Raw genomic sequence first — 24,534 nt, 5'->3', positions numbered from 1 at the left:
TTAAAAAAAATAATCAAGGTTAGGCACACAATAGCTTAGTGAAGTATAAAAAACCAAGCCATCTACTCTTGCCTCTAATGAGACTTGAAAACTAGCTTTAGACTTTAATCTGAAGAGAAAAGTGGAATAGCTCTAAAATAGCCTTGTTCAGTTGCTTCTGATTCTTCATGAGCTAACTGACAACAGATCAGCAGAATTTTATAACCCAAAGGGCTTCTCTGAGATCTCCTATTGGTGTTATCAAGGATAACATCTAGTCATCTTGTACTCTTTGGGTTTCTTTTTAGTTTGCCTTTGATTTTCCCATACATTAGGATCTACTCCAATAACTTTTGCCTTGCTTTCATATGGCCAGATATTTTAGGTTTAGCTTTATTATTCCTGTATCCAAAACCAGTCTGATTTCACCTCTTTTTGAATGAGTTCTTTTTTGAATCAAAGATACTCTCAACTGTTGTCTCTGGCACTACAGTCTAAAAGAGATTTTCAATCATCCAGGTCATGGTTGCTCCGAAGGTGCTTTTTCAAAAGGCAAGGATGATAACTGCAAGGAATATAAATCCTTCCATTACCCCAACATTTAATGAAAATTGAAGAAGCTTCTTAGAGAAGCAAAACATTTTCAAGGAAAAACAAAGAAAGTCCAATTGCCTTTTGGGATAATTCAAAGACATCTATTTTTCTGTATTCAGCATTTCTGATGTCCAGTATTCAGAGTCATTTGTTACAACTGGCAAAGGCACGAACTTAACAATATACTTCTTGTTCTCATTGTGATGTCTTCAATATTTTGTCTAGATCTGTCAGAGTAACAAACACCACTGTATTTCATGGCTACAATTACCATCTCTGTGAATTTTTGAGCCTAGAAAGATGAAACTTGTCCATTTTTAAATTTGTTCCACCTTTAAACATATCAGGTAAGGTTGACGATGTTAGGCTTTTTAATTTTAGGCAGCAAAGCACCTCAACAGAGCTTTTGTCTTCATCTGCTTCCTTTCTAAATGTGTGGCTATTTTTCTTCTTTAATAATGTCACAACTTTCAACCCATAATTCCTCAAGCAGTCAAATCTAATCAATTAAATGTTTCTTTCCCCTCATTTAGAAAATCTTATGAAAGCTGCAGACCTCTCACTTAATTATGTGCCATACAGTCTTTTTTTATTATTCCTAGGGACAGTTTAGATCAGTGTTTCTCAACCTTGCAAGCTTTAAGACCTGTGGGCTTCAACTCCCGGAATCCCCCAGCCAACTGTGTAGGGTTGGCGATTCTGGGAGTTGAAGTTCACATGTTTTAAAGTGGCCAAGGTTGAGAAACATTGACTTAGATTTCCTCTATGGTGGTCTGATCCAAGGGTGCATCCATTGCCACTGTAACTGAGTCCATCCATTTTACTGCTTGTCATCCTCTTCTTTCATCCATTTTACTGCTTGTCATCCTCTTCTTTCCCTCCAGCTTTCCTAGCCTTATAGTCTTTTCCAAGGAAGTCAGAGGTCCCAAAACTTGTGAACTTGTGAACTTTAACTCCCAGAATTCTCCAGCTGGCTGAAGAATTCTGGGAGTTGAAGTCCACAAGTCTTAAAAGTTACCAAGTTTGGGTGGGCCCTAAGTATGTCTTTGTATAATGTACCTGAAGTAAGATAGTTTGAGTGTAGTCATTATTGCCTAAAGTTATTGTATAAAAGTCCAACTTTCACTTTGATAGACTGTATTGCTATCTTTATTTTCATATACATGTGTGTGTGTGTGTGTGTATGTGTGTGCGTATTTTTATACATACACACACACTATCAGTTCCGCACGACAGAAAATCTTTGCTGGCAGGAGAAATATATGAACGAAAGTGACAGCGAGAGGATAGTGCAATATACACATAGATTCATTCATTCTGCTGTGTATAGATAAAACCAATACAAATATAAGAAAATAAAATGGTACAAATAATAATAACTCTTTATGGATTATCCCTTGGGCCATATCAAAATGCAAAGTTCCAGCAACAGTTTGTTACTAAAATTTAATAAAAGCAAATCAAAATAAAATTGGATAAACACATATATTCATTCATTCGGCTGTGTTCAACCTCGGTTTCTCGGAGACACGCCCACTCACCACGCCTCCTCCGGAAACCCCAGCCTATAGAAAACAACTTTGGGAAGAAGGCGGACCAACCGCGCTCTCCAAGTTAGCGCAGGCGTATAGACCCAATCCGAAAAAAAAAATGTATGTGTAAAATGCTTTTCCATCGCGCCCGCCCTCACTCCGCCCCGCCTTTCGCTCCGCCCTTCTCTCCCCCCCCTCCCCCGCCTCCAGCGTGCGTTTTAAGCGCGCGCGCGCGCCGGCTCCATGCGTTTGTACCTTTGATTTCGCCCCGGCCTCGCAAAGATTCTTCTCCAGACGCGGACGGGCTCTTTTTTTTCTTTTTCTTTTTCTTTTAAATTAAGAATAAAGCCTTGGGAGGGCTCCGCGTCCACGCGCCTGCGCAGTGGCCAGGACCGGTGGAGGGTCAGTATCGGGGGAGAGGAATTTGGGCGCGGGGGAGGGGGAGGGCTTTCCTGGGCCTGGCCCGGGAGGAGGGGGGAGGCTCTCGGGCAGCGGCTGTCAAACGCCAGAGCCGCCCTGCTTCGTGCTGGGATAACAGTAGCTGCACCGGGGCTGGCCTGACACGGCTACAAGAAGGGGGGGGCTCTTTTTCCTCCCCTCCCCCTCCTCGGACAACAAAGCCCAGAGTTCCCGGCTGCCTGCGCGGGGATGAGTCCGATCTTCGGGGCGGAGGGCGGGCGGGTGATAAAGCGGCTACCCTCGCTTGCCTTTCGGGGTCTCCCCCGATCCTTATGGGCGACCCCCGTTTGCCACGTGGACGGAGGAGGGGTGGCGGCTGCAGACGAGCGGTTTGCCCGGGTCTTTTGCTCGGGTTCTCACGGTGTGCAGCAAGACGTGCAGGCGGCTTGCTGGGTCAGCTCGGTTTCTTGGAAGCCCTTGCGCTGGGCCACCCCCCCGGTGGGGGGGAAACGTCCTTTCGGTCTGATTCCCTGCATGACCACTGCCTGGAAGTGGGTTTGCTGGGTAAACTGGGTGCAACTGGTCGTGGGAAAGCAGCCCTGGAGAAGTCAGCGGAGGCTCTTGAAAAAGCTCCAGGAGGTTTTTGCACTGGTGGCCCTAAATGCGGGGCTGCATTAAGGCAGCATCTGGGCACCCTCCATGCCTGGTATCTCCTAGTCCAGCTCTTCTGTCACTCGTTGGCCATCTTTCCTTTCCCTTAGCTGGCTTAGGACAGTCTTTCTTAAACTCTGGTCTCTCAAGACGCCTTCCTTCCTACTTTTAAGATGTATGTGTGTATGTATGTCTCTCCTCTCTCCCATCTCTCTCAACTCTCTCTCATCTCTATCTCTACCCCTCTCTACCTCTATCTATTTGTGTGTGTGTGTGTATGCTCAAATCAAAAGGTCTAAGGAGATTCTCAATCATCCAGGGCATGGTTGTCGCAAAGGTGCTTTTTTCAAGAAGCAACTGGACTTTTCTGGTTTTTCTTTGAAGACTTCTGACCACCCTCCAGTCAGAGCTGAAGAAGTTTCTTGGATGAGAAGTGAAACGTCTTCAAAGAAAAACCAGAAAGTCCAGTTGCCTCCTGAAAAGAGCACCTTTGGATGCTCAAGTCAAAAGGTTGACTCTGGCAAATGCCGTCCCTGCGGTTTTCGTGGCAAATGTTCAGAAGGGCTTTGCCATTGCTTGCTTCCTGGAGCTGAGTAAGACCGGCTGGCCCAAGATCCCCCCATCCCCGCTGGCTTAATGCCTAAAGCAGGATTGGAACTCCCAGCCTTTGCAATTTCTATCCCAGTGTCTTAAGCACTACACCAAATTGGGAGTTTAAAAAAGTATTTTTAGGGTGTTTTGATTTTGCAGACCTGAGAGGGTCTTGGGGACCCCCAGAGGTCCTCAGATCACATTTTTTTAAAAACTGGCTGAGGAGAATAACTTGGGTGAGGGAAAAACACCATGAAATCAGCAATGTGAAAATTAGCCTCAATTAAATGTAATGCATTTAATTATGCTCAGTCTTTCTCTTGTGTCTTTTTATTCATCCCCCCACCCGCAAATTGCAACCTTGGTTTTTAGTGAAATAGTCTATCTTATATTCAAACTCTTATTTCCAAATTCCTTTGTGGTTACCAGTTGGTAATTAACTGGGTTCTGTTCAGCAATGACCTGAAATATCTCTCTTATTTCTAATGATTGTAGTGGGGTTTGGTGTGGAGAAAGAAACTTGAGAGAAGAAAGACTTGAGTTTTTAAAAACGGACCACATTCATCTGGGACTTTGTGTGTGGGGGATGAAAATGCTCTCTGTTTTTCCCATTGCATCCCAATGGGAGAGGCAGGAAAGCAGTGACTCACTCAGGTTGTCATCACTGTTCCATTCTAAGGCTTCCCTTCTCCCTCTAGGCCACATGAGGCAAAGTGAAGCACATGCTGCCCACCCCATGCTTCCCAGTGCACACATGTATGCATAGTTATTGCTCCAGAAGAAGCTGCTGTTGGCCATGTATAACTTTTTGGCAGCCCTGTTAAGTTAGGGAGTAACAGACTGAAAAGTAGTGGAGATTTCAAGACTCAGGTTTGTCTGGTTCACCAAGTTACTTGCAATCACATTCTTGGTCACCAACTCTGCCTGAAGGTGTATCCCAGCCTTTATGGCAGGGGTGTCCAACCTTGGCAACTTTAAGACTTGTGGACTTCAACTCCCAGAATTCCTCAGCCAGCTTTGCTGGCTGAGGAATTCTGGGAGTTGAAGTCCACAAGTCTTAAAGTTGCCAAGGTTGGACACCCCTGCTTTATGGTGAGGCAAACATCTGGGAAATTCTAGAACATCTTCTTTTGGCAGGTCTTACCTTCTACACCCCCCTCTGATTTTTAATGGCAGCATTCATTCCTGTTTATTGAATTATTATATTGTTTTACTAAATCTTCATCCCTCTCATTTCTGATCTAAAATTTTTCTCTTCTCTTTTCCTGGCTATGCTTGGCAACAGTCCTTCAATAACCCTGTTAGTGTGTCCTCCCCAGCTGAATTGCTGCTTGTGCTTATATGAATTTTCCTTAGGTGAGGCCTCTTGCCATGATCAGCATGAAATAATTGTGCATCCTATATTGCTTTTTCCGTGGTTTCATTGAGAACATTATCTTATATCTCTAGAAGATCCTATATTATCTATCTGTTTGTCTGTCCATCCAATTGCTACACCACCTATCACACTTGAGCGACTCTAGGTGGTTTATATACTGAGGCTTCCTTATTTCAGAATTTTAATCTGAGGCAAAATATTTATTGCTGATGTCTTCTTAATCTTTCTCCTGATCCATTGTGCTCTTTGTTTATTTCAGTGTATATAATGGGCCCATCTTGTGTTCTTTTGTGGAATAAAAAGATATAAAATGAATTAGCAAATTGCTTCCATTTTCATTCTGTTCTTTAGTCTCATATTGATCTGGGAACCCGTGCATTTTGATGTCTCATGATCCTCTTAATAAAACATTGTTTTTCAACTTTGGTAGCTTTAAGATGTGTGTCAAGGTTGAAACACACTGTTTTAAAGAAAAGGAAGGATTGTAAATAGAACAATTTGCTCAAGTCTAGTTGTTCTGACCTCTGTCAAAGTGAGTAACTTGGTTATGTATTGTAGAGGCCACGAAGGGTGAAAGTACATTTGTTGCTAATTCCTTAAAAGTGCTAGTTTATAGGGAGAAGCAATAGTGGAAAGTGAGTCTGATTTTCATTAGTATCTTATTTATGAACTGGGAGCACGGTGCTTTATTAAACAGTACTGCATATATAGACAAAGTAGCTTGCAAAACATAAAGACAAGTGCAAAACAAGGTTAAAGTGAAAAGTTATATGGAAAACAAATGGACAGACAAAATCAATAACAATTTAAAATTGAATTGTGGCTTTAAATCTGCAGGATGTACAATAAATATAACCTTGTTTTATATTAAGAGATACGTATTGGTCAGCAAGACTGATCAAAGCCAAAAATAACAAATCAGTAGCTATATTTTATGAAATGTAACTTTTTTCTTTGTTTAGACATTGAAACAAATGAAGTACATTTTGGTAACAGGTGGTGTCATCTCTGGGATTGGAAAAGGAATCATTGCCAGCAGCGTTGGGACAATCCTCAAATCATGTGGATTACACGTCACTTCCATTAAAATTGACCCTTATATTAACATTGATGCAGGCACATTCTCTCCTTATGAGCACGGTAAGACAAGGTGAAAACCTCTTCTTAATGTAGCAGCAAGGACTGAGTATCTCCACATTCTAATTTTGAAGGTACATTTTGCAGAGTAGAGTAGAGCATAACAGTCGGAAGGGACCTTGTAGGCCATCTAATCCAACTTCCTGCTCAAGCAAGAGACCCTATACCAGGGGTCTTCAAAGTTGACAGCTTTAAGACTTGTGGACTTCAACTCCCAGAATTCCTCCCCCAGTCATGTTAGCTCAGGAATTCTGGGAGTTGAAGTCCACAAGTCTTAAACTTTTCAAGTTTGAAGACCCTTGCCCTATACCATTTCTGACAGATGATAGTCCAGTCTCTTATTTCTCTACTTAAAAAAACCACAACCAAATACGATATAGAGTGTCCAATCTGTGTATTGGGCTGCTTAAATTATTTATATTTATAATGTTTGCTTTTGTGTTTCTAATTTTATTTTCTTGAACCTCAGCTCCTCTCCTAGATGGGTAGAAAATGGGCAGCCATATACATGGCTTGAATGTGGGCAGAAAATGGGCAGCCATATACATGGCTTGAATGTGGACTTCAGTGTGTTGAAGTCCACTCATCTTAAAGATGCCAAGAGTGAGAAACACCGCTGTAGATTGTTCAGGCAACAAAAGTGACAGGCAGCAGAGTCCTTGTTGGGGTTTGGTCTACAGTGGGAAACATGTTGATTATCCTTCAGAAGGTTGTACAGTAGGTCCTAGGATGTTCAGCTACCCTTACCATTGCTAACCAATTGGGAATATGCTAGATGTTTTGGAGCAGGGGTCTCCAGCCTTGGCAACTTTAAGACTTGTGGACTCCAACTCCCAGAGTTCCTCAGCCAGCAAAGCTGGCTGAGGAACTCTGGGAGTTGAAGTCCACAAGTCTTAAAGTTGCCAAGGTTGGAGACCCCTGTTTTGGAGGATGCTTTCAGTACACAAACATGGCTATACGGAAGAAGGTGACAAAAAGCTTACCTGTGGTTGCCATTTTGTTTTAGGTGAGGTCTTTGTGTTGGATGATGGAGGAGAAGTGGATTTGGATCTGGGTAACTATGAACGGTTTCTTGATATCCGACTCACAAAGGACAATAATCTGACCACTGGAAAAATATACCAATATGTCATCAACAAGGAAAGGAAGGGAGACTACTTAGGTAAAACTGTGCAAGGTAAAGTATTAAACATGGATTCATTTTCCTTTGACTGCTGCCTTTGGCTGGAGACTTTGTTTAATTTCAACCATGAAGATCATGGCTACTAGTTTATGTTCTGTAGCTACTGTCTCTCCTGGTTGTTTTTATAACCTGGAGATGAGAAATTTGGGCACTTTGAGACACAATTGAAAACATTATTTAAAAAAAACATTTTTTCCAGTACTATAAATAAATAAAGAAGAGAGTAATTGTTAGAGCAATTCAAGGATGTTCAATTCAAGGATTTTTTTTAGGTTAAAAAAAAATTAAGATATCAGCCATGGTGAAACAAAGTTTCACAGTGTTCAATGCTTCATAATTTTTTATGTGTGTCATGTACATGGAGCTTCGATTGCATTGTTCAAGTCGCCATCTTGACTTTTTTGACCTTACTCTGCTGGCATCCCTGGAACACCTAATACTATTCTAGTTGTATTTGCATGTTGCTGTAAGCCAGAACACTGGAGAGTTTGGGATTTTCACTCAGGAACATGTTCACAAGAATGCAGTCACGCTAGCCAACAGGAATGATAAGGTATCCAGTAACCTTATTGGGTAAAATAGAATAGCCAAATTGGTTAGAGTTGGATAGCATCCAGATTGAATTCATAAAATCAAACCACCAGAAATTCACCAAGAAATGAATGTTCAGTGTTAATGAGATGATTCTGACTGAAACCAAGCATGTAGCCAGAAATTATTGAAACATTATCTTTTTTAAAAATGTTTTTACAGTTGTGCCCCACATTACTGATGCCATCCAGGAGTGGGTGATGAGACAGGCACGGATCCCAGTAGATGAAGATGGCATGGAGCCCCAAGTCTGTGTGATAGAGGTTGGTGTCCATGGCCTTCTATGTCTCCTGCCAGGATTTCACCTGTAAGATATTACTACCTGGGTGTTTTTAAAGATGCTTTACGGTTATTGCCATTACAATACTTTATGGTCATTAATCAGCACAAGAAAATTAATATGCAAATATTCAAAATATCCAAAGGTAAATTGATAATGTCAGGATGGCTGAGGGCAATATGCTGACTCTGTAAACCACTTAGAGAGGGCTGTAAACCACTATGAAGTGGTACATAAGTCCAAGTGCTGCTGTTACAGTTAAGAAAAGTACACGAAGGGATTTGGCTGAAATATTGCTAAACTTGAATATGGTAAAAAGGAGATTGGGGGGGGGGATTTGTGCTTTTAAGAAAAGAGCATTGCATTTAATTTTAGATGTCTGTATTTTAGCTCGGAGGAACGGTGGGAGATATTGAAAGCATGCCTTTCATTGAAGCATTCCGCCAATTTCAATTCAAAGTCAAGCGCGAGAACTTCTGTAATATTCACGTCAGTCTAGTTCCCCAGGTAAGATTCCGTAAGGCAGCTCCTTGTAGTGTTGGCCCTAGAGAACCAAGGTGGGTCTTTTTCTAAGGCTCTGGGGTTAGGACATCCAAAGGGTTGGGAATTGTTTTTCATCTTGTTTGTTCTGTTTTTAACCATATGAAGCTGTTTGTGGAATTGGGTGGCCTAGAAACTAGACAAATAAACAAATGAATAAACAGATTGCAGGAATGACCTGAGGGTTTTCAAAGAGATTGGAAAATGAATCTGATCTTAATTTGACACATTGTCTTCTTGTTTATATTTCTTGGCCTGGGTCTATTAGCCAAGTTCTACAGGGGAGCAGAAGACAAAACCTACTCAGAATAGTGTTCGTGAACTTCGGGGCCTGGGTCTATCACCAGATCTAGTAAGTTTTGCTATAATGTATGTTAAAATTACTGGCTGGATTTCAAACTGCTGTCAGGCTGAGGATGGGAAGATGTTATTCAGCTATTTGAGAAATATAAATTGCTATGAAAGAGATAATAATCTGTTCACAGCTGAGAAAGTATAATGTGGTTAATTGTTCTTCAGTGAGCTAACCAAATTCTGTTTGAAGGCTAGATTTAATCCTTGGACAAATCTTTTGAAGGTTTCACTATTTTCTTTACTAGATTGTGTGTAGATGTTCCACGCCCCTGGATACCTCAGTGAAAGAGAAAATTTCCATGTTTTGTCATGTAGAACCAGAACAGGTAAAGTTGCTTCATGTTAGCATAGTAACTTTGGACATATATATGTGTTTTCTGCAGACTTTTGATTTCATGTAATAGTTTCTGCATGCACAGAACAGATCAAACTCCTATGTAACATTAATTATCTAGAAAAAAAAAAAGAAATGCACACGGTGGATTCTCAGTCATTTATCACCATATCACGGTGGTGACGAATTGTAAAACAGGTGTTGAAGCATTGCCTGTAGGCTGCTGGTTGCCTATCTTCCCTTTTCATCAAAGCTCGGGAGACCCACATCTGGGTCAAATCAGAGAATTCGGTGTAGCAGATTTTATGTATGTAAGCCCCCTTTTTTCCAGTTAGCTGTGACTTGCAATGCACCTTATTTTGATCTTCTGTTTGCCAGAGCAGCAGTTAATTCTGTGCATCATTATGTGTATTTGCGGATATGGCTTGAAGATCTTAGTAATATTTGCTTAACCAAATAATTTGCTTTGCTTCAACAGGTAATCTGTGTCCATGATGTCTCTTCCATCTATCGGGTTCCTCTGTTGCTAGAGGAGCAAGGAGTGGTGGATTATTTTCGACACAGGCTCAACCTTCCCATTGAAAAGCAGCCCCAGAGAATGCTGATGAAATGGAAGGAGATGGCAGACAGGTGAGAGCTTCTTTGGGCAAGCAGTTATTCTGGTTACTTTCAAGCAATACAATAAAATAAACCTTTAAACCTAACACAACAAAGCACCATGGCTGTGCAGTTCGATATGCTAAAAAAAAGCATATTATTTTCTTGCAGTGATGGCCTGGTTACCCCAACCAGCTAAGACAACCACTGGACTCTCACAACAATGAACCATACAGCACCCAAACTTAGATTGCCGTAGTGTAGACCGCAACACTTCAGACCACAGATGAAAAGGAATCCCCTATTATAATGGTACAGCCATGGTGGTGCAGTGGTTAGAATGCAGTATTGCAGGCTGACTCTGCTCACTGCCAGAAGTTCAATGCCTTCAATCCTGAGTGGCTCAAGGTTGACTCAGCCTTCCATCCTTCTGAGGTCGATAAAATGAGGACCCAGATTGTTGGGGGAATAAGCTGGCTCTATAAACCGCTTAGAGAGGGCTGTAAAGCACTGAAGTGGTATATAAATGCTATTGCTGTTTTTTAAAAGGATCTTTTGGAGAGAGATCCTGGACTAGTACTGTGTTTTTGTTAGGAATATGAGTCACCTAACAGGTATTTGGGTTAGAAATATATAAACCAGGATAGACATTTTAATACTGTCTCTTTAAGAGCATGCTAAAAACTGGAATTGGGTATGGTTACTCAAACGGCCATAAGATGGAGCCAGAAACCTGGGTTGTTTTAGTCTTAGTCTTAGTCTCAGAAGAGAGTGTGTCTGAGTGAGTCTGTTTCCTTCTGTTGGAAAGTATTGCCGTTCCATTTTTCCTAATTGACTGATATTTCTGGATTTAATGTAAGTCTGATGCTGAACTGTTTTTTCACACTGGACTTTGATATTTGGATTATCCCTGGATTGAAAAACTGACTGATTTACCTGTGAATGACTTTTGGACTGCTTATCTTGAACTTTGCTTAAACTGTCTGGAAGTAAAAACCTACATTTACTGTACAGTGTATCTGTGTGCTGTATGTGTATTATTCAAACACTACTCTCAAATACGTCTCCCTGTATGCGCTCATTCTCCTAACGGGGAATTACCTCAACAGTTTTCCCCGAAAATAAGACCCTGTCTTATTTTATTTTTTTGCCACAAAAAAAGGCACCAGGTCTCAATTTTGGGGTGGGATGTTGTCCACAGATTCACTTCATTTGCATATGTCGCCCCCAGCTTCCTTTTCTCTGTCAGAGGCCTTCAGGAACTTCTGTGGCTGGCAAGGCTTTCCTGAAGATTTTTGCAGCTAATAACAGAGCTCTGGATTGATCCAAGCTCTGTTATTGGCTGCAGAGGCTTCAGGAAAACCTCGCCAGCTGCAGAAGAAATGGCTGTCAAGGCAGGTGTCAGAGTGTATGAGGCCTGGCTGCAATGGTCCAAAGGTAAGTAGTAGGGCAGCTCCAACCCCTATCCCCACCCTAGCTTAATTTTTACCCGTGCACCCTGGAGTGGGTGGGGTCTTCATTAGGGCTTATTTTGGAGGTAGGGCTTATATTGGGTGCACATATAAAAATCAAGCCAGGACTTAAATTTCAGGAGAGGTCGTATTTTCGGGGAAACGGGATATCTCCTGACTTGTAGACTCAATTTGTTTAGCTTGGTTCTGGCTAAGCTAAGTTTTAGTTGGCAGAACGTCTTTAATGAAGCCACCTCTGCATCCAAGTGCAGAGTGTACCTTTTTAGATGTTACAGTCTACTTGCTTTGGACAGAGAGATGGGGCAGCATATAAATTTAACAATAAATTTAGCAATGTTAATAATTTTCATTTTGTCCAATTTATTGAATGAGTGGGCTGGGCTTAAGTGGATTTTGATGGGGTGGTAATGGTGATAGTGCTTTGAGTTGGAATTGAGTCCTGGCAGCTACGTGGACACGTTTTTGTCATTTTTTAGGTAGCAGTTTCAGAAAGGGTTGCTCTGGCCTTCCTAGGATTGCGAGTCAGTCACCCAGCTATTTTTTTTGCCTATCCATGTTTCCCTGTTTCTGGTCCAGCATATTAACCACTAAACTGTCTTGTAAGATGATAATGTTAATATTGGCTTTCTCATTCCATACTTTTGATATTCACTTTTTAAAGACGTGGTTTTGGTTTTTTACACAGATATGATCGCTTATTGGAAACCTGTTCTATTGCCCTGGTTGGCAAATATACAAAGTTTTCAGATTCATATGCCTCTGTCATTAAAGCCTTGGAACATTCTGCTCTAGCAATCAATCACAAACTCGAGATAAAGGTATGCTTTTTCCACTGACTACCAAAAAAACCCAAACTTTCTTGCTTGGTTTAGTTTGAAACTTAAAGTCTATGGGTATCTGCTCTAAGTTCATAACTTCTATTGCATCTAAAATGCTACTTCTGGCAAAAATTCTATGTTTACCAACAACAACAAAAACCAGCCTGTCTCATATATTCCAGCAATGTTAGAAATTATGGAGCTTATTAATGTGATAACAACGATGCAAGCAATATGTAGGAAAATCTTTGTGATGTTGATATTGTGTCAATCCCTCATTTGGCTACTACTTTTCCATAGCTATAATAAACACAATGGGGAAAATGAATCAAAAGACACACTGTACAACAGCATTTCTTAGTGTGATTCAAAGGCTCCTGAGGGTCCTTCATTGAGGGCCGCATCAGGGTTGTGTTTGACCTGGGGGCGTAGCCAGCGTGTGTGTGGCCAGCTCGACATCACTCATGTCAGGGGTGCCTGTGGTGGCCTGAGTGCTCGTGGCCCTCTTGAGCTCCCTTTTCACTGGCAAAGGGTGGCAGGAGGGCATTGCAGCCAAAAACTTAGCTCGGGAGGACTGTGCGTGGCCCTCCCAAGCTGGCCAGCTCCGACTCCTGGGCCTTGAGTTTGACCCTCTTGGATGCACGAAGAACTATTTTCCAGATAGTGGAGATGTACGTAGAAATGTTAGACATATCAGTCTTAGTTTTTTATTTGTTAAAATAGCTTTTTCCTGAAAATACTTACGTTAATATGTTTAATATTATTTTTACATGATTCAACAAATAAATATTCTATGAATGTGTTAATTTTAATACAGTAGCAATCGACGTAACCCACACAAACAAATGCTCTTTTGGGGTCCTTCGTGATGTTTAAAAGTGAGAAGTGCTCCTGAGAGCGAAAAGTTAGAGATTGACATTGGGAATTTCTTCTGTTCCTCAAAAAAGGACTGAACCCTCTCTAAGAATGTTGATTGCTTTGAAGGCATCGTGATGATGTGATCATTTAAATGATCTTTTTTTAAAAAAAAAATCATCAGCTTCCTACAGCAATGTTTTTCATCGATTATTGAACTATTTTAAGATGAAAAACCTCCAAGGTCTATAACTTGGAACAGAAGTTTTTTTTTAAATCATAAGGATTAGGGATGAAAATCATTTGGTCAATATTTTGTCAGTTAACAGAGTAATGTAAGGCAATGATCAACAAACATTGACATTCAAGGTCTAAAATTAGACGATCTTTCTTTCTTTCCTTCCAGTATATTGATTCTGCTAATTTGGAACCAGTTACATTACAAGAAGAACCAGTTCGATACCACGAAGCCTGGCAGAAGCTTTGCAGTGCTGAGTAAGGCATTTGTCTTCCTTTCTACGATGAGAAAATGTCTCCTCATTTTATTGAAGCTGTTTTTGTACTTCTCCCAGAGATAACTTCATTTTTATTGTTGAGACAGTGTTTAAATACCTTCCTTTTATGAGTTAGGCCTTGATTTCTGTTTCTGAACAACAGGATGAAGTATATCAGAAACAAGTTTATATTGCGGGCTCTAATTCCAGGTGGTTTGGAATTTTATTTAACATATGGGGTGACATATAGCATAATAGGGTGAGAAAGAACCTTGGGGATCTTCCGGTCCAATTCTCTGCCCAAGGTAGAAATCTTCATTTCATCCAGGACAAATGGTTGTCAGTCTTTTCTTGAAGACTTTCAGTGATGGGGCACCCATAATTTCATGAAGCAGGCTGTTTCACTGCTTCATGGCTCCCTCAGACAGGAAATCCCTCCATATTGCAGGTTTGGTTCTCTCACAATTAAAATTCCACCCATTGCTTCTTGTCCATGCCTTCTTTCTTGTGACCCCCCTTCATGTTTTGGAATGCTGCTATCATAGCTCCCTCCTCTTCTTTAGGCTAAACATTAGCAAGCTCCTTTAACTGTTTTTGTTTTGTTTATAAATGTCATTATAAATAAACGCCATGGAGAAGTTCTCTGTTCACAAATCACATGCTGCAGATTGCCTCTGAGTGATGATCATATGATTCTGCCACAGAATGGACAAATGATATCCCGAGACTCTTGATACGGGTGGTAGGGGCTCTCTAAAGCTCAAATAGCACTTAGGCTTATATACCACTTCACCATGCATTTACAGCCCTCTCTAAGTGGTTTACAGAGTCAGCCTATTGTCCCCAACAATGCGGGTCCTCATTTTACCCACCTCGGAAGGATGGAAGGCTGAGTCAACCTTGAGCCTGGTGAGATTTGATCTGCCAAATTGCAGTCAGCCGGCCGTCAGCAGAAGTAGCTTGCAATACTGCATTCTAACCATTGCGCCACCGTGGTTCTTAGTTTTCCTAGAGGTTTCGAGAGGTTGAACTTTGGACAATCAACATTCAATAGAGGGGTTTAACTATCATCTTTCAAATTTCAGATGCAAATTCCTGCTTGGCTGAAACATCTTCATTCATGGTGATTTCCATGCTTGTTTTCATGAAGCCTCCTTAGTTCAAACTAGGCAGAGTGCATTGTGGTGTGTATTTTACTAGGTGAATGCAATTCATTTTCAGAGGACTAGGATAAAATATACTGCAAAAGTGAATGCTCAGGTTTATCTAATAGACTTCCTCCTTCTTTTGTTTAGTGGAGTCTTGGTTCCAGGTGGTTTTGGTGTTCGAGGCACAGAAGGAAAAATTCAAGCCATTTCTTGGGCAAGAAAGCAGAAGAAACCTTTCCTAGGTGAGAAAATGTGCTTGAATGTTATTTTTTGTATGGAGTAAGATATAGCAGAACTTTAGTTTACAAGGGGTTGGGTCTATTCTTTGAGAGATCTCTGTGTCCAACAGTTTCTGCCTGTCCAGTAGGACCAGTAGAATTGGGTGCCTTCCGGATCCTTTCTGGATGTCATCTCTTGAGAGCTAAGAAGGATGCCTTTTCTGTCACGTGACATGCCTTCTGGAAGAGCATCTCTACAGAGATTCATGTGACTCACCCTTATGATGTTCCCAAAATCTTTAAAGACTTGGCTTTGTTTCCAGGCCTGAGGATAGAGTGGTTGTTGAGTCCATTGAATGTTCTTTGGCAGGTTGATGTTTGTTTCCTCTGCCCATACATGATCTTTTCTCATAGTTCTTTATTACAGTATAAACTGTTGGGTGGCCTCTAAAGTTACTGCAATCAATTAGATAAATAATATTCAACTAATTGCTTTGAACGTGAACCAGAATTGAAATGGTCCTTTCTGTATCAGCTTGCTTGAAATGATAAGTTAAAGAAATATTGTTCAGTATTATCCCAAGAAACTGTATATGATGTCTTTGAAATCATGTGTGTCCAGACTGATGCATAATTGTAAGGCCATAAATTATCCCAAAGGTCCTCCTGTATCTGATCTTCAACTGCTCATGTAGAGTCTAATAAAGAAATAACGGGAATTCTGTTGGGTATATGATAATACCAGTGCATATTTTTTAATACATCTCCTGTCTCTGTTTTCTATAGGAGTCTGTCTGGGAATGCAGTTGGCCGTTGTGGAGTTTGCCCGCAATATACTTGGCTGGCAAGGTAAAAATGTGGGAAAATAAACATTTGGGCTTCTCTTTAAGGATTCTATTCCTTAAAATCGTTTGTAAGACCAGACCTAGAACACTGCATCCAGTTTTGGTCACCAGACAATAAAAAAGATGTTGAGACTCTAGAAAAAGTACAGAGAAGAGCAACCAGGATGATTAGGGGACTGGAGGCTGAAACATATGAAAAACAGTTGCAGGAACTGGGCATGGCTAGTCTAATGAAGAGAAGAACCAGGAGAGACATGATAGCAGTCTTCCAATATCTCAGGGGCTGCCACAGAGAGGAAGGCGTCTAGCTATTTTCTAAAGCACCCGAAGGCCAGACAAGGAATAATGGATGGAAACAGAACAAGGAGAGATTTAACCTGGAAATAAGGAGAAACTTTCTGACAGTGGAAACAATCAACCAACGGAACAGCTTGCCCTCGGAAGTTGTGGGAGCGCCATCACTTGAGACTTTCAAGAAGAGACTGGACTGCCATCTGTCAGAAATGGTGTAGGGTCTCTCCTGCTTGGGCAGGGGGTTGGATTAGATGACCTACAAGGTCCCTTCCAACTCTGATTATCTGTTATCTTTGTGATATAATTGCTGTAAGGTAGCAGTATACTGGGAATATTTAAACCTCAATAAAGCTTTTTATACACTTTAGGTAATTGTGCCTATTTCACTTTACCCAGTTTTTATAAGAGTTTCTAAAGGATTCTAAAGGATTTCTAATTGTTTGCAAATTAAAATATAAATCTCCATGTTTTTATTGCTTTATTTACTAGCCTAAGTGTAGAGGTCTTAATAAGAAAGCACTTATTTACAACATTCAAACTTAAGTAGTGGATTATTAAAATATACAACATGGTATGTTAATGACTTGGGTAGGACTGCATTGACCATGTTATGTGAAGCGTTTGCTCCAAGTCTTGGGTTACTTTGTCATTAATGCAAATTAATGGAAAAGCTGCTTTCTACTGGAAATGTAGATTTTTTTCTTAAGATCTGAGACTTTATGTGATCAAAGCCTATCATCCACAGATGCCAACTCTACAGAATTTGACCCCAAAACTACACACCCAGTGGTAAGTGTGATGATACTTTTTTAATCCATTGAGCTTTCTTTTCATGTATACCAAGAATATTTTTAACCCCCTTCTCACAATTATTTTCAAAGGAAATGTAAAAAATGGCCTAATTAGAATGAATTATAAGAATAATCAGACTTCCCCATAGTGCTACGATTCATTAACTTCTGTTAAAATGTTGTCTGATATTTGAAGTTAGTTGTTTCTCAGCCATTTTTTTTTGTAGATATGAAAGCCCATATTTATTTAATTTGGAGCCAGTGACTCTCAATTTGACCAAATAGGATGTGTGTTTTTATATTTACTTGACTTTCTATTGCTTTAGATACCGTAAAAATAAACTTTTGCATGTTTGTATATGTGTACGTGTATATTACATACACATATAATTTTACACATATGAATATACTCTAAAACTCACGTTAGACGTGAAAAATATTGTATTAGCAGTTAGAATGGGGTTTAACCCCTTCTGATGGATAACCAATGCCAGAAACCATTGTTTTGTTTTTAGATACTACTAAACCCATGGAAATGAAACAGCTTACAGATTTTGTTGCATACCTGCATACTTGTTTAACATCATTAGTTGTCTTAACTTCTTCTCCATCACATCATACTCTTCGATTTCTCAGGTAATTGACATGCCGGAACACAATCCAGGTCAAATGGGTGGAACCATGAGGCTGGGCAAGAGAAGAACTATCTTCCAAACCAAGAATTCAGTCATGAGTATGCTTTTCTTAGCCTTCCTTTTGTCCCCCCCCCCTCCTTCCTTCCTTTTGACTCCTGGTTATATTTTGATTATACAAATGCCTAAGCTGCCTTAAAGTATGGGAAATTATAGCTACCGTGTTTCTCACAAAATAAGGCCAGGCCTTATTTTTTTTTGACCAATGAAAAAACGGCTAGGCCGTCTTTTCAGGGGTGACTTAATTTCCTCCCCCACCTAGAGCGGCCCATACGCACGTACCTCGCCGCGAGGCCGCTTCTATCGGCAGACGAAAGCTCCCTGAAGGCAGAGTCCCCAGCTGCTTCAGGGTGTGGCGTGGCTGCCCATGTCCCCTCACCTTTAGGCAGTCTCTTTTGGGCAATGGAAGCTCCCCAAGTGCAGTGACCAGCCACTTTGATCGGCCGGTAGCGGCCTCGGGCGAGCGCACACACACTCCCTCGCCGCGAGGCTGCTTCTATCGGCAGACAGCTCCCTTGAAGGCAGAGTCCCCAGCCGCTTCAGGGCGGCGTGGCTGCCCATGTCCCTCGCCTTTAGGCAGTCTCTTTCGGGCGATGGAAGCTCCCCAAGTGCAGTCACCAGCCACTTCGATCGGCCGGTAGAAGCGGCCTCGTGGCGAGGGGAGTGTGTGTGCGCTTGCCCCGAGGCCGCTTCTACCGGCCGATCGAAGTGGCTGTTGACTGTATTTGGGAAGCTTCCATCGCCTGAAAGAGACTGCCTAAAGGCGAGGGGACATGGGCAGCTACGCCACGCCCTGAAGCGGCTGGGGACTCTGCCTTCAGGGAGCTTCTATCGGCTATCGGGGTATTCTAGCCTAGGCTACCTGCAGGGCACTCCTAAAGGCAAGTTTTCTCCCCATCCCCCCCCCCCCGCCCTTCTCCCGCCCATTTCTCTTCACCTCGTGTAGTTCTAACGAACGATGTGAGAAATGGCGGGGAAACACATGATTTAAATAGGCCTAAATTTGGGGGGCGGGGCTTCATTTCACCTCATGCCTTGAAATCATGCTGGGCCTTCCTATTGGTGGAGGCCGTATTGTTGGAGAAACATGGTAGCGCCAGTCCCACTTTCCTAGGCATTTGGGGCAACTTGATGACATTGGTAATAGCTCTACAAAGAAAAAAAAGATATACCTCAAACTTTGTATTATAAACTTAGGTATTTGCTAGACCACCTGTGAACCCATGTATCATAGTTTCAGAGATACTTCCTTACCAGATTCCTCAGTGCTTTGAGATTCTAGTGTGTACTTGAAAAGTTCTGTAAAATTCAGGGAAATGTTCAGAGATCATGTCTGTCTTGAAAGGCGTCCATGTTGAACAGCATAGCACAGTCAAACATCAGGAGCTGACTACAGGAAATGTTCTATGACATTTAGTATTAGGTCATAAAATGATTTATGATAATGTTTAGGTCACAAAATGTTATATAAATGTGGCCAAATTTCAATTCAGCGGGAGTCATGGATCCTGGATTTTAGATGCATTCTGTAAACTAGCTCATTTGAGGCACCTTGATTCAAAATGTTTTGCCGTACAATGCATTGTTTTGTCAATTAAAGATTACAGATGAAAGTTTTAGTATATAGATAACAGCAAGCTATTGTGATAGCTGCTTAGCAATTGAACACATTCACAGAGGAAAAGTCAGTTTGCAGTTGTTAATTGTAACATGAAACTCCAGGTATAGAGAGGGCATATGTCATCACTGAATAACAGCTGCTGTGGTATCACAGGTGGGAAAAGCTATTGTCTTCACACCATTGATGGACTTCTTGATGCCCTGGTTCAGATGAAAAGCTTAGAGATATAGCATATTTGAGAGCCAGTTTTGTCTAATGGTTTAAGGCACCAGGCTAGAAACAAGAGACAGTGAGTTCAAGTCCCGCCTTAGCTATGAAAGCCAACTGAGGTGACTTTGAGCCAACCTATCTCTCTCAGCCCAACTCACCTCACAGGGTTGTTGTGGAGAAATTAAGAAGAAGAAGGTTTGTTGGTTCACTGCCTTGAATTACTTATGAAAACGATAAAGGCGGGATGTAAGCAAATTACTAGAAGATAGGCTCCTGGATTCTTTCTTTGGTGGTATGTTGCTAAGCACAGGAACTGCTTTCTAATAAACTTTTCTGTAAGAAGAAGAAAATCAACATTATACAGGAAAAGGCAAGGGGAAAGTATGGTATTAATAAGTATGCTTCAAATAAGCAAATGGCCATTTGTTTTCTCCATCAATAGGAAAACTGTATGGCGATGGTGATTACTTGGAAGAAAGGCACAGGCACAGATTTGAGGTACGGCTACTTGTAGTAGAGAAAGGCAGGGGGAGGACCCCTTTTCTCCAAAGCCCAGTTTAAAAAGATGTGGTGTAATCTTCTCTTCATAGGTAAACCCAGAGCTGAAAAACTCATTTGAGGAGAAAGGTATGAAGTTTGTGGGCCAGGATGTGGAAGGAGAGCGAATGGAAGTGGTTGAGTTGGAAGGTGAGCACTGATCTGTCACAAGAAGGTTGCTATGGTTAATTGAGGAAAAGTTTTAGGGGTTTCTCTTGAGATTTGTGGAAGTGATCTTTCCTTAGATAAAAAAAACAAAACCCTGAGCATTGCTATATTAGTCCTTTAAAAAATGAATTTCAGCGATGGCTAACGTGAGGTCCTTGGTGCTCTCTGAGCTTGGTTTTCTTGTTGACATTTCATTACCAAACTGGGTAACACCAGTCTGCAAAAGAAAAAAAACGTCTCCAACCAAGCTCAGAGAGCACCAAGGACCCCACAGTTCAACCCTGAGTATAAATATTCTCTTCCATGGCTACACACCGGTAGTTTTTTATAGGATATTCATGCAGCCTTATGAATAGTTTTGGCCATTAAGCTAATTAAAGCATGCCTTATTTTCTCCTCTAGAGCATCCCTTTTTTGTGGGAGTTCAGTATCACCCAGAATTCCTATCCAGACCCATAAAACCTTCTCCTCCTTACTTTGGCCTCCTCCTGGCTTCTGCAGGAAGACTCTCACATTATCTCCAGAAAGGTTGCAGACTTTCTCCCAGGTAAGTCCAGCCTGCCGTACACCTTTGGAACGTGCTTTGGGAGTGTGCGAGCTCAAGGTTTACATCCACCTTTCACTGTAGCCTTCACGATACACCCTTTCCCCTTGCACCTGGACTAAAATATTAATGGTGCACCGTGAGGAAAGTAAGTACACGATCAAGGCCTCTATGCCCTGACTGCGTCTGGTTTGATTCTCTCTGAAAGATACATTAGTCTTTTAAAGATAAATTAGTCTTTTTCGGTGGTCATCAATGATGGCATGTTGATTATATATTTGGGAAGATTTAGGGCGCCGGTTCATGGTTAAAGGAAGGTCAGTTCTTTGATTATCCCTCTACTTTTTTTCCCATTGGCGTTAACAAAAAGCTTGGATCTCTCTCTGTTCCCAAGTCAGTTCTGGTTCTGTAAATTTGGCAAAGGATAAAAGTTATGACAAACCAGAAGCGGCTTCTTTGTCAAATTATATTAGAAAGGTTAAAGGAGGAAGAAAACTTCTCTCCCTCTCCTTCCTTCCTTCTTCCCCCGCCCCTTCCTCCCTTTCTCTCTCTTCTTCTCCCCTGTCCCTCCCTCTCCCTCTTCTCCCTCTCCCTGACTCTCCCTCCCTCTCTCCTTCTCCCTGTCCCTTCCTCTCCCTCTCTCCTCCCTCTCCCTCATCCCTCTCCCTTTTCTACTTCTCCCCGTCCCTCCCTCTCCCTTCCTTATCCCCGTCCCTTCCTTCCTCTCCCTGTCTCCCCTATCCCTCTCCCTCTTCTCCCTCTCCCTGACTCTCCCTCTCCCTCCTCCTTCTCCCTGTCCCTTCCTCTTCTCCCTCATCCCTCCCTTTCTACTTCTCCCGTCCCTCCCTCTCTCTTCTCCCGTCCCTTCCTTCCTCTCCCTGTCTCCCCTCATCCCTCTCCCTCTTTCCCTCTCCCTGACTCTCCCTCCCCTCCCTCTCTCCTTCTCCTGTCCCTCCCTCCCTCCTCTTCTCCTCATCCCTCTCCCTTTTCTACTTCTCCCCGTCCCTCCCTCTCCCTTCCTTCTCCCTCCCTTCTTCCTCTCCCTCTCTCCTATCCCTCTCCCTCCTCCTCTCCCTCCCTCTCTCCTCCCTGTCCCTCTCTCCCTCCCTCCCTCCCTCCCATACACACATGCATGTTCAAACTATGAATTCTAATTTACAATGTATTTTTCTGCCTTTTATGTTGATGTTTGAATTCCAAGCATTTTGTTTTCCGCAACTCATCAAAATAAGTTTCTTTCATGTACTCCCGTTTAAAAAATTAGCAAAAATGTTCAAGACCCTTGTGGCCTAGGGCCTAATGCTGAGTCATCCTGTAACAGATCATTATGTTACCAAACAAGAAGGGATCCCCACTATGTAAAGAGGTTTTTGTATAAATTCAGCCAAGCAACCTTATCTTCTGGAATGTTGAGGGTAGATCACAGTATGTTCTTTCTCTTGATTTTTCTTGCCTCAGTGGCCAGGAATTCTAGCTGAACCAGTAGACCAGGAACAGGGTTTGTTAATGTATATAAGAGAAATCCTGTTATTTTTCTAACAGCCTGAATTTTTCAGGGATACCTATAGTGACAGAAGTGGAAGTAGCTCCCCCGATTCTGAGATCACAGAACTGAAATTTACTGCAGTGAATCTTGAGTAAACTGCTGGTAAAATCTTACTTTTCATTTTCTGGGTTTTTAAAATGGTTCCTTTCCCTCTTTGCTTGCCTCACGTTTCCTGGGAACAGGGGATGGTGTGGGAGTCAAAATGACCAGGTTAAAGAATATTTTTCAAAATACCGATAAATTGGATATAAATATCTCTGATCTTCCTCTTTTTCTCTCTCTTCATCCCAACCAATCCAGGTGTTTGGAAATTCTTCACTGGACAACCCTACGTCCTGAGGATCTTGTAGATCATGTTATTATAATTGTTTTTATTTTTTGGGGGGGGGACACCTTGTCATTACTTTTATTTTATTTTTAAAAAGAAATTATTCCGAGAAACTGGCATTGCTGCTTACTCGTGCTCAGCGGTGAGCTTACAAACCTGAAGTGCGGAAGCTGAGGGGCAGGAAGAGACGTAAGGAGGACACGTAAAGGAGCTTTAACAGGCCAATGGAGATGCTCGCAGAAGAGGCCACGCAGAATCTCTCTTCAGGGTTTTGATTCTTCTCCAGTGCTGGAGGTGCACCGTGGCAGGCTACCCCCAAGCTTTTAAAAGTATTCTAAAACCAAACTGGTGCTACTAGACCTAACGTTGCTTATTAACCTTTCCCGAGAGTATGATTTTCCTGTTCACAAGATGCAGGGCACTCTGAGGCTAAGCAAGTCTGGACCCACATTTAAAGATGTTTTTGAAAATGCGAGTGTGTCAATTCCCCTCTCCCCTGCCATTTTACACATTCACTGGGGGCGTGGGGGAAGCATGGTTTTCTTTTAGTTCAGCTTCCTGAACTGATCCCAATTCCTTGCATCAAGGGGTGTGGGTGGCGGCGGGGGGGGGAGTACACGTGTATGAAAAAGTGACTTTTCAGAAGTTGCCTTTTGCACCTCTCGTGGAGAGCTTTGCCTTGGACTCGAAAGAAGCACTGAGGGTTTCGGGGAGAGACCTCCCTACATGGAACCGAAGCGCCTCTGTTGGTGTGTGGGCCGTCCCAGGCACTTGTCATTTACAGGGGGATGCACCTGCCCAGCGACACACAGGTGCAGCCTTAGGAGAGAGAAAGGATGAGCCTGCAGATGTGGAGGGTTTTTTTTTTTCTTTTTTGGAAGAAAATTGTGGTTTGAGATCTTTTCCCAGGGGCAGGTTCTAAACTTGGTTTTCCAGCAAGTTAGGTGAAACAGTGTGTTAGTGCAAACATATTGGATGTACAGATCCTTTTCAGTTCATTAAAACTTTGGGAAACAGTTGGTCTGCTCTGTCTGTTTATATAACTTGAAAACTCCCCCCCCATGCCCTCCCCATTTCTCTTATTTAAAGAGTGGGATTTCTTTTAAAATTACATCATATTGTCCTTCCTTCCTTCCTTCCTTCCTTCCTTCCTTCCTTCCTTCCTTCCTTCCTTCCTTCCCTTCCCTTCCCTTCCCTTCCCTTCCCTTCCCTTCCCTCCCTCCCTCCCTCCTGTCATTTAAATAGGGTTTAAAAGAAATACATCCCCCTTCCTTCCTTCATACAGATAGGGTTTAAAATAAATACCTTCCCCTTCCTTCCCTCCCTCCCTCCCTTTCTTCCTCCTTTCCTCCGTCCCTCTCTTCTTCCTTTTACCTTCTTCCTCCCTCTCTCCCTCCCTTCTTCCTTTCTTCCTCCCCTCCTTCCTCCCTCCCTCCCTACTTCTTCCTTCCCTCCCTCCCCTTTCTTCCTTCCTCCCTCCCGATTATTGCTGACATACCTGGAATACTACGGTAGAAAATGATGGTAGAAATAGTACCATCCCAACTCCACTGTCCCCAAATCACATTAAAGGGCCAACTGAAAACTTCCCAGGACCCATTGCCTAATGTTTACTCAAGGAATTAACTTAGCTGCTGTTCATTAACACATGGAAAGGAGGTCGCTATTATTTATAATCTGAAACATCCACCCATATAAATTCAAGTAGATGTCAGTTAAAGAATATTAGCCATAAGCCAGGTTTAGACTTGCTTGAACATCACTAGAATCCCAGCAGTAACCCTGTTTTTTTTTTCTTTCCCTTTTCTTAGGG

General features: G+C 42.0%; 1 protein-coding gene across 1 annotated transcript; it reads left to right on the top strand.

Annotated features, from left to right (window-relative positions):
- The first annotated feature begins 2,310 nt into the window (after positions 1–2,310).
- CTPS1 (CTP synthase 1) lies at positions 2,311–23,740 on the top strand. Its single transcript, XM_087970843.1, has 18 exons — positions 2,311–2,507; positions 6,087–6,264; positions 7,268–7,438; positions 8,198–8,298; positions 8,706–8,822; positions 9,124–9,207; positions 9,455–9,535; positions 10,022–10,173; positions 12,298–12,430; positions 13,692–13,780; positions 15,075–15,169; positions 15,932–15,994; positions 17,030–17,073; positions 17,712–17,808; positions 20,041–20,096; positions 20,189–20,285; positions 20,706–20,850; positions 22,404–23,740. The coding sequence occupies exons 2-18, from the start codon at positions 6,099–6,101 to the stop codon at positions 22,486–22,488; spliced, it is 1,776 nt and encodes a 591-aa protein (XP_087826969.1). The 5' UTR covers positions 2,311–2,507; positions 6,087–6,098; the 3' UTR covers positions 22,489–23,740.
- The last annotated feature ends 794 nt before the right edge of the window (positions 23,741–24,534 follow it).

The sequence above is a fragment of the Notechis scutatus genome, chromosome 8 (genome assembly GCF_049901735.1).
Source record: "Notechis scutatus isolate UNSWTSFEM ecotype Mainland chromosome 8, rNotScu1.2, whole genome shotgun sequence".
In the NCBI taxonomy this organism is placed as follows: Eukaryota; Metazoa; Chordata; class Lepidosauria; order Squamata; family Elapidae; genus Notechis; species Notechis scutatus.
This window is presented reverse-complemented; position numbering and strand designations above follow the sequence as displayed.

Bases quoted from the DNA above. Each gene is read 5' to 3' on its own strand.
- CTPS1 (XM_087970843.1), top strand. From the start codon at position 6,099: ATGAAGTACATTTTGGTAACAGGTGGTGTCATCTCTGGGATTGGAAAA. The intron at 8,823-9,123 runs GTAAGATTCCGT...TGGGTCTATTAG, and splicing joins ACGTCAGTCTAGTTCCCCAG to CCAAGTTCTACAGGGGAGCA. The intron at 9,536-10,021 runs GTAAAGTTGCTT...TTGCTTCAACAG, and splicing joins GTCATGTAGAACCAGAACAG to GTAATCTGTGTCCATGATGT.